Below are 13,197 nucleotides of genomic sequence, written 5' to 3' on the forward strand. Positions count from 1 at the left end.
GCTGTGATGCTGGTGGAGATGGAAACTGTTGATCATCAATCACTGCTTCCATGTGTGTGTTAAGTATGATATGATAGTTTTGGAGACGGATTATGATCTTCAGGATATTGATTACGAGTATGACCAAAATGATAACCAAAATTATGTTTGATCAATATTGAGATCACAGTTATTCATCAAGATGTATTTATTTAAGGGACCAAATATTCTTATTGCACATTCACGTTCAAATAACAGAGCACTGCTTTCACTTCACAGTGGAAATTAGAAACCATTTCAGTGCTTTTTGTGAATATCGGCGGATGTGTCAATATGGACTATTTTTAACTCCCTAGATATCAGAATAGGCCCCAAAAAAACCCACTGTATTGGTCGGGCTCTACTGAGAATTAGACCTTTTGAATAGGTTATCCTTTGAATGTGATTAATTGGACTTCAAATGTCAGTGTGTGCCAGTGTTGGTAAGAGGCTTTCCGATAAGTGTCTCTTAAGAAAGTGCTTCCGTGAGCAGAGAAAACTATGGCTGAGAAAACTGTTTTTAAGGTTCTGAACTAAACTAAAGGACGCGCTGCCTCCTCGGATGAGCTGCAAAATGCCAGTAAAGGCGGCGCTTCATCCAAGGCTCAGTGGAGCACAGCAGCCAGATGATGAAAGGCTTTATTCATACGGAGTGACAACAAATGGATTCTTTTCCAGCTACAGTTCTCTGAAGCCCCCCCCCCCCCCCCCCCCCCCCCCCCCCCCTTTGAGGACAAAGGACAAAACATTTTGAATGCCACCATCCCATATGACCCAAACTACCACGTAAAAACCTTCAAAATCTCATGGACAAGGCATGACCATCTGAACAAAAACTAAAGACAACGCGCATGCTTAAAAGCTTTTATGGTGGCGTTTCAGCTCCGGTATCAGCTGGGGAGCAAGATATATGCAAGAAGGATTAAATTAGCATATTAATGTATGAAAATGCAAGTATGCAACTGCTTTGAAAGTTTTTTTTTTTTTTTTTTGGAAGCAACTTTTAGTTTCATCTTTCATCAAATTGGTTCACACAGGGTCTTATGGTTCAGTACCTAATGCTTTTCTTCTTCTGCATGAAAGCATCTTTCCAGTTGATATTGCAGTTTCTCACTGTAGCACAAGCATACTTGTGTGTGTGTGTGTGTGTGTGTGTGTGTGTGTGTGTGTGTGTGTGTGTGTGTGTGTGTGTGTGTGTGTGTAAAAAGGTTATAGTTATTTAGAGCCCGTTCAGATGAGACCAATGCGATCTGTTCCTCTCCGAGAAGACAAAAGGAAGGTTTACAGGTTCAGAGAGAGAGAGAGACACAGCCGAGGGAGGAGTGGAAGGGGCTCAAGAATGTATATAAAAAATGAAGAAAAAAACCCCACTCTGGCTAGACGGCACCATCGTCGCAGCAGCTCAGCGTCATGAATGAGACAATGGAAGATTCCAGGAGCTCAACTCAGATGGTAAAAAACAGCGGAGGAGGAGCACAATCTACCCGTATCGTGGTGTTGAAAACTTATTCAACAAAAGAGTCTTCCCTAAGTATTTTTTGTATGTTTTTCTTTTCTTTCTTTCTTCCTATCTAGTGAGCTGATAATGGCATGAGTAAATCTAGTGGTAAAACACAATTGAACCCCACAGGCAGCACCAGATAATATAAGAAGATTTCTCCCATATATATATAAAATCCCATATTTTTTGTGTTTTCTCTCCATTTCCTTCCCCCGGGCTCCATTACACAGTTAGAAGTCGTGTCATGTCGAGAAGTAACGAAACTCAAACCTATAAACTGTCAGCTGAGAGCAATGATAGCGTCGCAACATAAACATTTCACGACGATCGGGACGGTTTGGCCGGCGCTTTCGAACCGGTCTCTTTCCTCCTCCCGTTTCTCACATGGGAAAAACAGAACCATGACAACTGCCTCATCAGCTTCCAACCGTTTCATTAGTGTTTCAATTACCTGGGTGCTGACAGTTCGTGTCCCATCTGTGGCTTCCACCGTCAGGTTGTAATTTGATTTCTGCTCGGCATCCAGGGGCCGTGCTACAATCAAGGTTCCACTGGCCTTGCCCACGTCAAAGCGGCTGTCATAATTACCACCTGTGGAATAATTTTTTTTTTTTTTGGTACAAACAACAGTGAAGGACAAAAGATTAGTGACAGCTCGTCTCTTGGTTGTGTGCATGTAGCAAGGTTACACAAACACGGAATGGGAGGCGCTGGGGTGGGCATACAAACATCAATTTTCTGCTGTGCTGATGTCGAAGATGAGAATGAATACACTGATATCATTACCTATCAGTACAGATTTGTTGTTTATCTAAAAGTCATTCACATGATAGCTATTTCATGCAACAACCACAGGATGGATACATAAACGTGATGAATGTTTAAAAAGGACAGCACGTCCTTATACTGAATAAAATTATGCTCAACCACACAACAGTAGGTGTAGAATCACACATGGTGAGGAGAGGAGGTTTTCTATCTTAATCAGGTCACAGGTTTAGGGGGGGGAGATGTGGCACAACATCAATCCAGCTGCACAACACAATTCAACCACAGTGCATGATGGTCTCCTAAAAACACGGCACAGCCTATAAGGAGATCCCAGCAGCTACCTTCTGCTGTACAGTTGTAGTCACAAGCCATCTGAAGGATGTAAAACATCTCAGAATCCTCTATGCCGTCTTGCAAAAATCCAACCACACAGAACATTCCAGAGAAAAGAGGGAAGCGAAAAGTCGAGCGAGGAAAGAGAGAAGAGAAGAAAAGAGAGACGTGTCAGTCAGACATTGATTAGAGGGAGGACAGGTTGGGAGGAGGGGAAGAAGAGGCAAGCATTTTTCAAAGCAGTCAATTTAAGTCTTCTCATGCATACAGTGCCTATCAGAAGTAAAAAAAAACACACACATTTAAGATAGGACAAGTTAAGTTTTAGCTCTTATAAACAGAGTTGCCAACTAAAACTGTAAGGAAATATGCAGCATCTCAGTTGGCTCACCCACAGAAGCTAGAAAAAGTCCCAATATTTATTGTTTGAGTTATTAATTTATGATACAATTCTGGTATCTAACCTGCTCTTAAAGGCAACACTCAGTAATATGGAAACAGTGAAATTGAGAAAAATTGAATTCAAGTTTTGAAGATGGCTATCAAACTGCTCAACAACTAGAACTGATCCTCGCTTAATTTCATGCCTGTTTAGGCTTATAAAGATCTGACATACAGTAACTGCCAAAAAACCTACATAAGCACTACAAATGTGAGTACTACACTCTGTAAATGGTCAGTTTATCATTAATATCTCTTTTCAAATATGTGATTTAAAAGCAGTTTAACCACAATAAATCCACCAGAGTCAAAAGCAAATGCTAAGCTAACTTAGCAGGAGTTTAGCTTCATTTTGCATCATTACTGGATTCATCTACAGCCAAGTTATGTGGAATAACAAACTGAACTGAACCACGATGTTGGTTCATCAAAATGGATATTTTCAATAACAGAATACAGCCAGGGAAACATTTAGTAAATTTAGTTTTAGCTTTAGCTTAGGCTAACTGAGGCTATTGCCCCTGCTAGCTTACGCTTTATATTGCTCTCCTGCTTTTAGCTAGCTGTCAAGTTGTTATTTGTTGTTTTCACAAAAATGTTGCATTTCTATAGAATAATAATTTCTCATGATTATTTCTCATGATATGTATTATTATACATATGCCAAAAATCGTATTTGGACCAAATATGTAGTGACTGCATTTTGGCCTGGAAGGCCGCTAACATGGCTAAGGAAGTCAGATTTCCACCATTATCATTAGCGAAAAAATTGCTGCTTTTTAATCCATTTTTCATATTATTCCCAGATATATCACACACAAAACACTATGTTAGTCCTAAAAAAGAGATTTTCTACGTACAATATATTTCTATGACATGGAGCATTTTCACAGTATGCATGCACACACACACACACACACACACACACACACACACACACACACACACACACACACACACAATGAAAGAGATGCATTTGACTGTGCAATACCTGTGATTTCGAACCACACAGGGACATCAGAGGATTCTGTGGCGATGACCCCCACCATGTGCGCCACAGGGTCGCTTTCCATCACAGAAAAGGTGATGGGGGACTCCTCGAAGAGCAGGGGAGCTGCATCGGCCGGCAGTTCTGGTTTGGGAATCCACTCGATATGCAGACGACAAGTGGAGGATTTCTGAGGACGTCCATTGTCCACGGCTTTAATCTTGAGAGCGAGGCAGAGAATGAAAGGTGTTACACAGTGTTATGCAACAGTAGGTTGCAAATTCTCTCTAGTGGATCCTCCACCTGAAACGCTACAGAAGCAGATATACAGAAAAGTTTGGTATTGTAGATTGTAAGCTTGTAGTAAGTTAAGGCTTGCTGATAAAATATGTGGATAAACCATATTACATTAAGTAGAACCGCCTTGTTTATGGCACAAATCCACAGAACAGGTTCTGTTTCAATCGTTTGAGCTTTTCTGTCCTCTGAGCTGTCCAAACGACAGGAAAGCGGTGCATTTTGAATAACAATACACCTTTTTGTGTGGTTTCCTTTTGTGATTCGGCCTTTTGTGTGGACTTCAATTACTGCAAACTGTGGTGGCCAGTGTCGTCTTGCAGTAGGAGACACAACTTTGGATGTGGGGACATAGTATCACCTCGGTAGTTCTCACAGCCAACTGTGATGACCGAACTGGAGGTGAATTCTTGCTTTTTGTCTCCCAGGTGGAAGACTGACAGATCCATATTTTAAAAAAATAGGTTTTTCACACAACATAGGCAAAGGCACTACAGTAATAAGATCATAGTAACACAGGGAAAAAAAATGGTACCTCTTTTTAACAATGGCATCCTAATTGGAGAGTGTGGACTGGTGTTTTAGAACATGCTTCCTAAACTTTAAAGTAGATGCTTTTTGCAACTAATTGCCTCCTACACTTGTGGACCAACACAATGTGAGTGGACCAATTATCTTTTAATCTCCTTTACAGAGACTTTTGTACTGCATTTTTAAACACAAAAAACTGTGGAGAACACAACAGTAAAACAACAAACAAGCATCTGTTGTAAACATTTACTGCTCACTAGGAGACCATCAGGCTGAGGACAGGGTGAAGCGCTGGGATTAGATACTCACTGTAAGTATGTCGTATTCTCCCGCAGAGGAGAACTTCTTTGAAGACACCAGCCCGGTTTTTGGCTCGATGAAGAACTTTCCGTTTTCATCTCCCTCCTCGATGCTGTAGGAGATCTCGGCATTGGCTCCTTCGTCCCGGTCCGATGCGATGACCCGGTACACCGGGTCCCTCTTCGTGGCTCGCTCTTTCTCGGGCCTCTCCCGCTCCGGGAGCTTGATCTTGTAGATCTTCTCCAGGAACAACGGCCGGTTGTCGTTCTCGTCGAGGACTCGCACGATGACGCGGACGGTTGTGGATTTGGCAGGAACGCCGTGATCGGTGACTGTGATCTGAGAAGAAAGAGTACAAACATCAGAACAAGAAGTTCATGGACTCAAAGGGTGGAGACTGAAAAGACGAAAAGCAAATATTATCAGATGCAGGGAACTTTGAGTCACATTCAATTTCTCTAATGCCCCTTTTGTTTTATTTACATCGATACAGTAAAAACCTGAATTCCTTTAATAGTTAAAATCTAAAATAAGGTTAATAATTCTAGCAAATGCATTGAGCGTTATGTGAAACTATCAAGATTAAGAAGGCTGCATTTGAAAGTCATGATGAAGTAAAATGAATCAAAGGAAAAGGAAAGCATGCGTTTTCCCTTCATCATGCTTTCATTCCACTTCTTTCTCAGCAACTTAACCAGCAACTAAACTTGAAGGCAACTCCTTCTGAGATTTGCTGGCAGGGGATCATTTCTATTACACGATCTTTAAAAACACAAACATACATCAGTAACAGGCTGTTACCTAACAAACTAATCTCCACACTATAATGACTGAATGAGGCAGATCAAAAGTACTTCATAGAGTATGCTGGTCCCCTGACTGAAAGTGTCTTGATGTAAGAAGAACTTTCAGAACTTTTCAGAACTACAACTACTAATCTCTGAGTCTTGTAAGGCAAAATTCTACAGCAAGAAACTACAAGACTTGCTGGATTTTATCTTGTTCTTTTTCTATTTTCATCACGGCTACGAGACTTAAATAGCAGCAATTTTGGTCACCTTGGTTGGATGGTTGTTATTTGGTTCAAACCACTTTGTCTGGTTGAATGTAAGGAGCAGCATGACACTACTGGGGCTTTCAGACCCTGGAAGGGCTCAGCATGAGGAATGATAATAGGAAGGACAAAATGCCATGTTGGGATTCTAAAGCTAGCAATTGGCTTGAAGGCAAGCGGTAACATTTTCGATGTGCAAGATTACTTGTTGCTTTGCATCTATGACACACCGAGTCCTGTTCTGATTCATTTACTAAAAAAAAAAAAAAAAAAAAAGAGAAGAGACCTAGACTCTTAGTAGAAATTGACTTTGGGCCAGTACATTTCTGACCCACTTGACTGACCGGGCAAGTGAACCCCTGTCGTGAGCCCCAATTTCAGCCTGATTAAATCTCGTTTTATGCATAAAGGCACAAGCACCAATTTGGAGGTATGTCGGGGCATAATAACAAATATCAGGTGTTATTTGCATGGTGGCGTAATTAACAGATCACTTTGGAAGTTAAATAATGTAAAAGAGCCCGTTTAAATGAGCAGGAGAGACGTTTTCTTCTCATTTTCTCAAATTAAACTGGATCCACTTTTGCCCCCGGTGAGTCAATAGCTAGGGTCGGTGTATTCGGGTAAACATGATTTGTCTAATCTGGAGGCTGTAACGGTGAACTAAAAACGATCCCAATCTCCAACGCTTCTCGCCTGTGATCACGATAACAGGAGCTTGTACGGCTGCTACACGAACAACCCCACCAGAGATAATTATTTTGAATTAGCTGCACCTCTTCGCTGTGATAGCACCAGCTGCACTGACTCCTCCGCTGCGTGTCAAACTTGCAAACAAAGATTTTGCACTGCTAATAAACATTAAGACTTACTGCTCTCTACTAGAGGCCGGGGGGGCTTTTTTAAACCCCAGAAGTACTTAGTGTAGAAGACGGTGTCGCGCAACTGAATCATTAATGAGGCCTTAATTTGAGTCATGACATCCGAGGCGGCAGGCTCACTTTTCGTAGAGCGTGTTTCGATTCAACACTCCCGACGTGTCTTCGGACATTTGAGTGCACAGTTTGAGGACTTTAATCAAAAGCAAAAGAGGGCCGCGGGGCTGACCTAAACAAACACGATTTTCATCTAGTCTCGGCGAAAATGGGCTCAAGGGTTTGCGCGTCGGAGCGCTTGGCAGAGATGGGAGCATTTCCCGCCTTCGAGCTGCAAAATACTGTTGAAGGGCAGGACAAATGTCACAGTCATTTGAAACCATCTGCTAAGTGCTGTCGGTGAGAACCGCGAGGAGTCCAGGGCCTGGGCGCGCACCATTTGCTGCTACCGTTCCAATTACTAAAGTAATGTGTTTTTCGTTTTTTTGGGGGTTTTTTCCCCTCGCAGTGTCCGCGGCTATTCACATGAGCAGAATGAATTAGACGGGATGACGAGAAACCTAAGCGTGCGTGTCTCTCTCAGGGAGGAGGATGCGTTATGTTGGACATGGTGCCCATCCTGCGCCGCGTAATGAACATTTAGATCACGTGAGCTTTTACACACGACGGTACAGTGCCTCCTCTCCCTGATTAGATCAAATAAACCTTGAAAAGGCACTCTGTTTATGGAGGGAGGCCTGGTCCAAATGCGCCAGCACGGAACATCATAAAGCTGCTATGTGTGCAACTGTGTGTGCGCGCGCACCATTTGTCACCACGCATCTGTCTTTGGGAAAAATGTTCATCAAACGCCTTTGTTTGATAATTAGGCAAACCACACAAAAGACAGAGAAGTTGCACCAGAGGGAGCGTGTCTCGTTGCATCAGAGCCGATCCACTGTGTTCTGATCTACTGAGAAACAGTTTTTTTTCTGACTGACCATATGTTGTTTTTTTACTGCATTCAATGCTCATTAAAATAACCCGGGAATCAAGACAAAACGGTGCAGGGTTTTGTAATAGAGTTACTATAAAAAAGTGTATATCGCACTCGACTATAATATTGAGGAGAAGCTGAAGTTCCACAGAGAAGAGGACTAAATCTCCTTGTTACAATATTCAGACTCCTAGGATGTTTCCACTGCAGGACCTTTCCCCATGGGCACCAACAACCTTTAGAGGTTGGAAAAAGAGTTGAAATAAAAGTGTTCCGATACGGTGGAAAACCCAAACAGAAAGGCTCACAGGGGAGTTTTAGTTCCTACCATAGTTTACTTCTACCTGGCCGATCTCTGGCAGCATTTTTAACGAGTACGTCTGAGTTCTGGAGTGCTGGTTGGCCTCGTTATGAAGCACGTTTTATTAGTATTTAGAGATTAATGATTAATCATAAAAACAGACCGAGTAGGATCTAATATCCTTCTCAAACAGGCCCGACTCGCAACCTGGCCAGGTACACTGCGTCTGCGTCCAACTGCATGCTGGGATAGGCTCCAGACAACAGATGTGAACAGCCCATTCAACCTCTGGTTTTTCCATTATAATGTTCTCAGTGCTAAATCCCTGAATCCTAAGCATGTCCTGGCATGTCCCACTTTTGCTATTTACCAACCCACCCCCCCCCCCCCCCCCTCCTTCCTGGGACGGAGGCCTATCATCCAGCTGCCAGAGCCCACACTTACACCAACAGGAGCAGCGTTGCCTTTCCTCAAACTCCCCCACTGCCTTTCTGCCTTTAGCGCTCTCTCTCTCTCTCTCTCTCTCTCTCTCTCTCTCTCTCTCTCTCTCTCTCTCTCTCTCTCTCTCTCTCTCTCTTTCACACACACAACGACTACCAACCCCCATCCTTCTCATCATAAAAGCTGAAGGCCCCCCCTGTTATCCCTCCACCTCCTCTTGGCATTTGGTGCAAACAATGCTGACACAGCCCCCGCCCTAATTGCTCCACATGTTCCACACGGCCCCACATGTTTCGTTTCTTCTCCTACGACGAGCTCGCACAAAAACTTCAGCCTCTGGTTAGGAGTTCAAACCTGGTTTGTTCTGCCAGCACCCAGTTCGCACACAAAAGGCATGCGCGCACACATCTATATTCCTCTGAGTCATGATTATCCGTCGATTAGCTGCCCTGAGGATACACTGAGGGGTGTGTGTGTGTGTGTGTGTGTGTGTGTGTGTGTGGAGGGGGTAAATTGTAGGGTTTAGGGGTCTGAGCAGCTCCATGAATGTTTGGCCCAATAAAGAGCTTCCTGCTGGATCCCCAATAACGAGTGACCAGCGCGCACAAACTTCTTAAGTTGCCATGGTTACACAGCTCTTTCAAAGGCAGTGTTCACTCAGCCACTTCCTAAGTATTTAGGTCATAAGTTACTAGCTTTAAATTATCCCTCCAATTCACATTCAGATTAAATAGGAAATGTGCAAGAGAGACCTTTCATTATTTCATTTTCTGAGAAAAACGTTGGTCCTTTGTGCGCCGCAATTACAGTATCTGATATCATTGTAAGTTTTGAGGAATAAACACGACAAAGAATGGCAGGAGCATTAGCATGAAGAGAATAGGCGAGTGGAATTTGGCGCCGCATTAAAGTCGACCACAGTTTGAGCTAAGTGTTTTAATGTGGTTATTAAAAATATCTGTCTGGAGGCATTTTTGTCAAATGGGACAAATGAACAAAAGCCATGAACTCAGTTTAGCTTAACTTAGCTTAGGTGGGAATTTGCGTCTTTATTTATTTATTTTTTTACAGACACAAAGACTTTGAATCAGACACCAATTACCACATGTTGGAAGTAGCAATTCTACGTCCAGAGCAAACCGCTGGATGGAGGAGCTTTGGGTTTTTATGGGAACCTTTTCCTGACTCCCAAAAGTACAAAATAGTTTTTCGACATATTACATTCTGTTGCTTATATTTCCAACAACCTTACTATTTGATTTAATTAATTCCCTTAAAGTGACACAGTCTTCCCTTGTTCCCCGCTTTCATCCCTATCATCTACTCTCAGTCCCGTCACGCAATTAGTGCAGTGCGATGTAAATGTATGAAATACAACACTGCTCTGGCACCAGATGCAGCAGCATTAACCGTCACCCAGTGATCACTGAAATGTGTAACTTCTAGCAATAATTAAATGGAGTCCAATCTGCTGCCTGTCAGCACCGGAAACACAATTAAAACGGCTATTATCAGCCCCGGCGCTGCGGTTGAGAAAGAGGGAGCGAGGCATCGGGAGATAAACGCAGCCCCGCTCAATTAAAACCCACAAGTTTAGACATCGGCCCCGTTGGTCTGACAACAGTTTCCTGTCCCGGCTTGCTCCGTCCACGAGACGGAACAGTGGGAAAGAACAAAGGAGCAGTCACCGGGATCTCCCACGCGCCTCCCACCTCTCCTTCCGACCCCATCCGGAGAATCAGGCACAAGGTGAAATTATTCCAAAAAGGGACCTTTGCATGCACAAGAAGACTCGTCTTTGTTGGCAACCTGTGGCACTCAGCCAAAGTAGGCCGGAAATGCCGAAGCCTTTGGACCTCTTTTCTTTGTTTTAAGGTCTCTAGTTATCATTTTACGAATTCATTTTCACACACATAAAGAGAGGCTGACACTGAGTTGAAAATCGACAAAATGAAGAGCTTACCTCGAGAATGTGCTCATCTTGTTGCTCCCTGTCCAGTTTTCTTGAAGTGGTTGTAACCAGACCTGTCAAAGACAATCAATGATAGTGTGAATATTAACGGATATGGAATGAATTACATAGAACAACCAAGTGCATCACTTTCTGTTGTTTCATACATACATATATATATATATATATATATATATATATATATATATATATATATTGTTTACATGATAAAGCAGTCATGAAATCACAAACTAAATGTCACTGAAAAAGACGTGTTTGAGCACTGAAATGTCCCACTCTGCACAAATATTGGTTATAATTCTTCAATAACAACATTTTAGGAATCCGTGTCAGAAATGTGAAATTGCTCTATGTATTGTTTGTTGATACATTGGATGTTTTGAATCGATATCTGCATTAAATATCCAGTATCAGTAGGTTGTATGATGGACTAAATGCATTTATAGATCAGGTAATCAGGTTGAAGCCAAAGAGACACTTTAATAAATAGAAACATAGAAACATTTGATTAAGAATTCTTCCACTCATTGCTGGGTGACCTAGTGTGAGTCCTGCTGCTTATCTCATCAGTCACCCACAAGTTAAGAGTTTGCGTATAGAGGAGCGCTCTCCCTGTATGCCAGACATCCCACCACACTGCCTCGCATATGTGGAATATCACAAAGGTCTGCGAATAGTGACCAGCATGGCAAAGACACGCTGCTTTTAATTCCTCCACAAGCTGAGTAAACAGAGAGCCAGTCAGACGTCGGCCCCCGGTCCAGAGCACCCTTTGAAACGGAAGCAAAGGAACCTTCAGAAGAGATCCTGCAGCTAGTTGAAGGGTTTCAAGGGTTCTAGCGTTCATTTTAAGTGGCAGGATTTATGTTCCACGGTGAATCACACAGAAGGGACTCTGTTAAGCCACGGTTTGACCAAAGTCAAAATAAAACAAGTTTTGAGTCTTGAGTTCCTGAGCTAATCCGATTTTAAATCAAATTCGCAAACAAGGGAAGAAAATAAAAAGAAGAAGGGGGGGGGGGGGTATTGCTACATGGCTGCGTTCTAAGCGGCGCGCTGTTCTCACTACCGGTTTAATTGCAACTTTTGCAGAGACTTTGAGTGCAGAGTAGACATGCCAACTCCAACCGCACCAGAGCTTTCTGCTTGCCACAGTGCGTCTGATTAGCATAAAGCAAAGCATTTCCGAAACCCAAAGCCATCAATGGCACATATGCCTGCAACGAGAATAGCAGGCCACAACTTACAGGTCCTGAAATATCCCTCCCTCAGCACTGCAATTGAGGCGCATGAGCGAGGCACTTTTGCTCTCCCCCCCCCTTTCTTTTTTTTTTATATCCCTTCCTTCTTAGGCTTTATTTAATCTTCACAGCGAGCTGCAAAGATAGAGGTCTACTGATATTCGGCTGGCAAAAAAATAAAAAATACCCTTCCTATCAGTGCAATTCTTTTGGCTGTGCTTACCTAACGCGGCTACATATTAATGCACCCCCCGGAACTTGAGAACCCAACTGTTCGTCATGTTATTCATTTTTATTTGTTTTGTAAATAGGCATATATAAAATGAATGAAACCTACTTTTAAAGCTTTCTAAATCTGCTCCTTTTTGATTTACGCCGCGTGATTTAACGGGGCGAACGTTGCGATAAAAAAAAAACCCGGCAATAACCCTGCATAATAATAACATATAATAAAAGAGGTGTGACAACACTGACAACACAATTAAGTTTAGTAAATTTATACCACCTACAGGAATCACTCTTTGCAGTGTTGCCTGAAGTTTGCGGAGGATCAGCGTGGGTTACATGAGTTAGCGGGCTCGAGATTATCACCATCAAAGCTAATAGTTCTGCTGTGCCACATCAAAACAGACCACGCTGACTAATTATTCATGTGCTTTAGCAGAGCAGCAGCTGATGGATGATAATGTTTTTAAGCTCCCCTGTGTGCCGTGTTAGGTAACTCCTCTCTTTGTGCGTGCATTATAGAGCAGAATAAAGAGTCTAGGTCTCTGATTTATAATTCCTCTGCAAAAATTGGCTGCCGAGTCAAAGGTACCGTTAACGGATGCGCTGTTTGCAACGGCAAGCACAACCGATCGCAAAATGCCTGTTTCACAGCGATCCCAACGGATAGACATTTGGTGTCAGCTCTGCAACAGACTGCACAGAGGTCCCGTTTCACGAACACAATTCAAAGCGACAGCAGGCGCACCGGAAGATGCGTTAATGGCACCGGCAGCACAGCGCTGGACGCCTTTTGCTTACGGATACACGCGCTTGTTGAAACCACCGTGTACGTTTTGGTTCAGGTGTAATCTCTCCGTCTCTCTCTTTTTTTTTTCTCTCCACCCGACACAAATTAGCACTGCTACCGCCAGCTGGAAATAGGGACGGGG

The 13,197-nt window shown here is 42.9% G+C and overlaps 1 protein-coding gene across 1 annotated transcript in view; it reads right to left on the minus strand.

Moving 5' to 3' along the window:
• The window catches only part of fat1a (FAT atypical cadherin 1a), a 71,187-nt gene that overhangs the window by 31,716 nt on the left and 26,274 nt on the right, over nucleotides 1–13,197 (minus strand). The window contains 5 exon segments of the mRNA XM_068727147.1: nucleotides 1,971–2,110; nucleotides 2,632–2,700; nucleotides 4,056–4,272; nucleotides 5,190–5,519; nucleotides 10,791–10,852. Coding sequence (XP_068583248.1) covers nucleotides 1,971–2,110; nucleotides 2,632–2,700; nucleotides 4,056–4,272; nucleotides 5,190–5,519; nucleotides 10,791–10,852 — 818 coding nt within the window.

This window comes from Cebidichthys violaceus, unplaced genomic scaffold, assembly GCF_023349555.1.
Source record: "Cebidichthys violaceus isolate CVI_PGR_0920_01 unplaced genomic scaffold, fCebVio1.0.p SCAF_4, whole genome shotgun sequence".
Taxonomy (NCBI): domain Eukaryota; kingdom Metazoa; phylum Chordata; class Actinopteri; order Perciformes; family Stichaeidae; genus Cebidichthys; species Cebidichthys violaceus.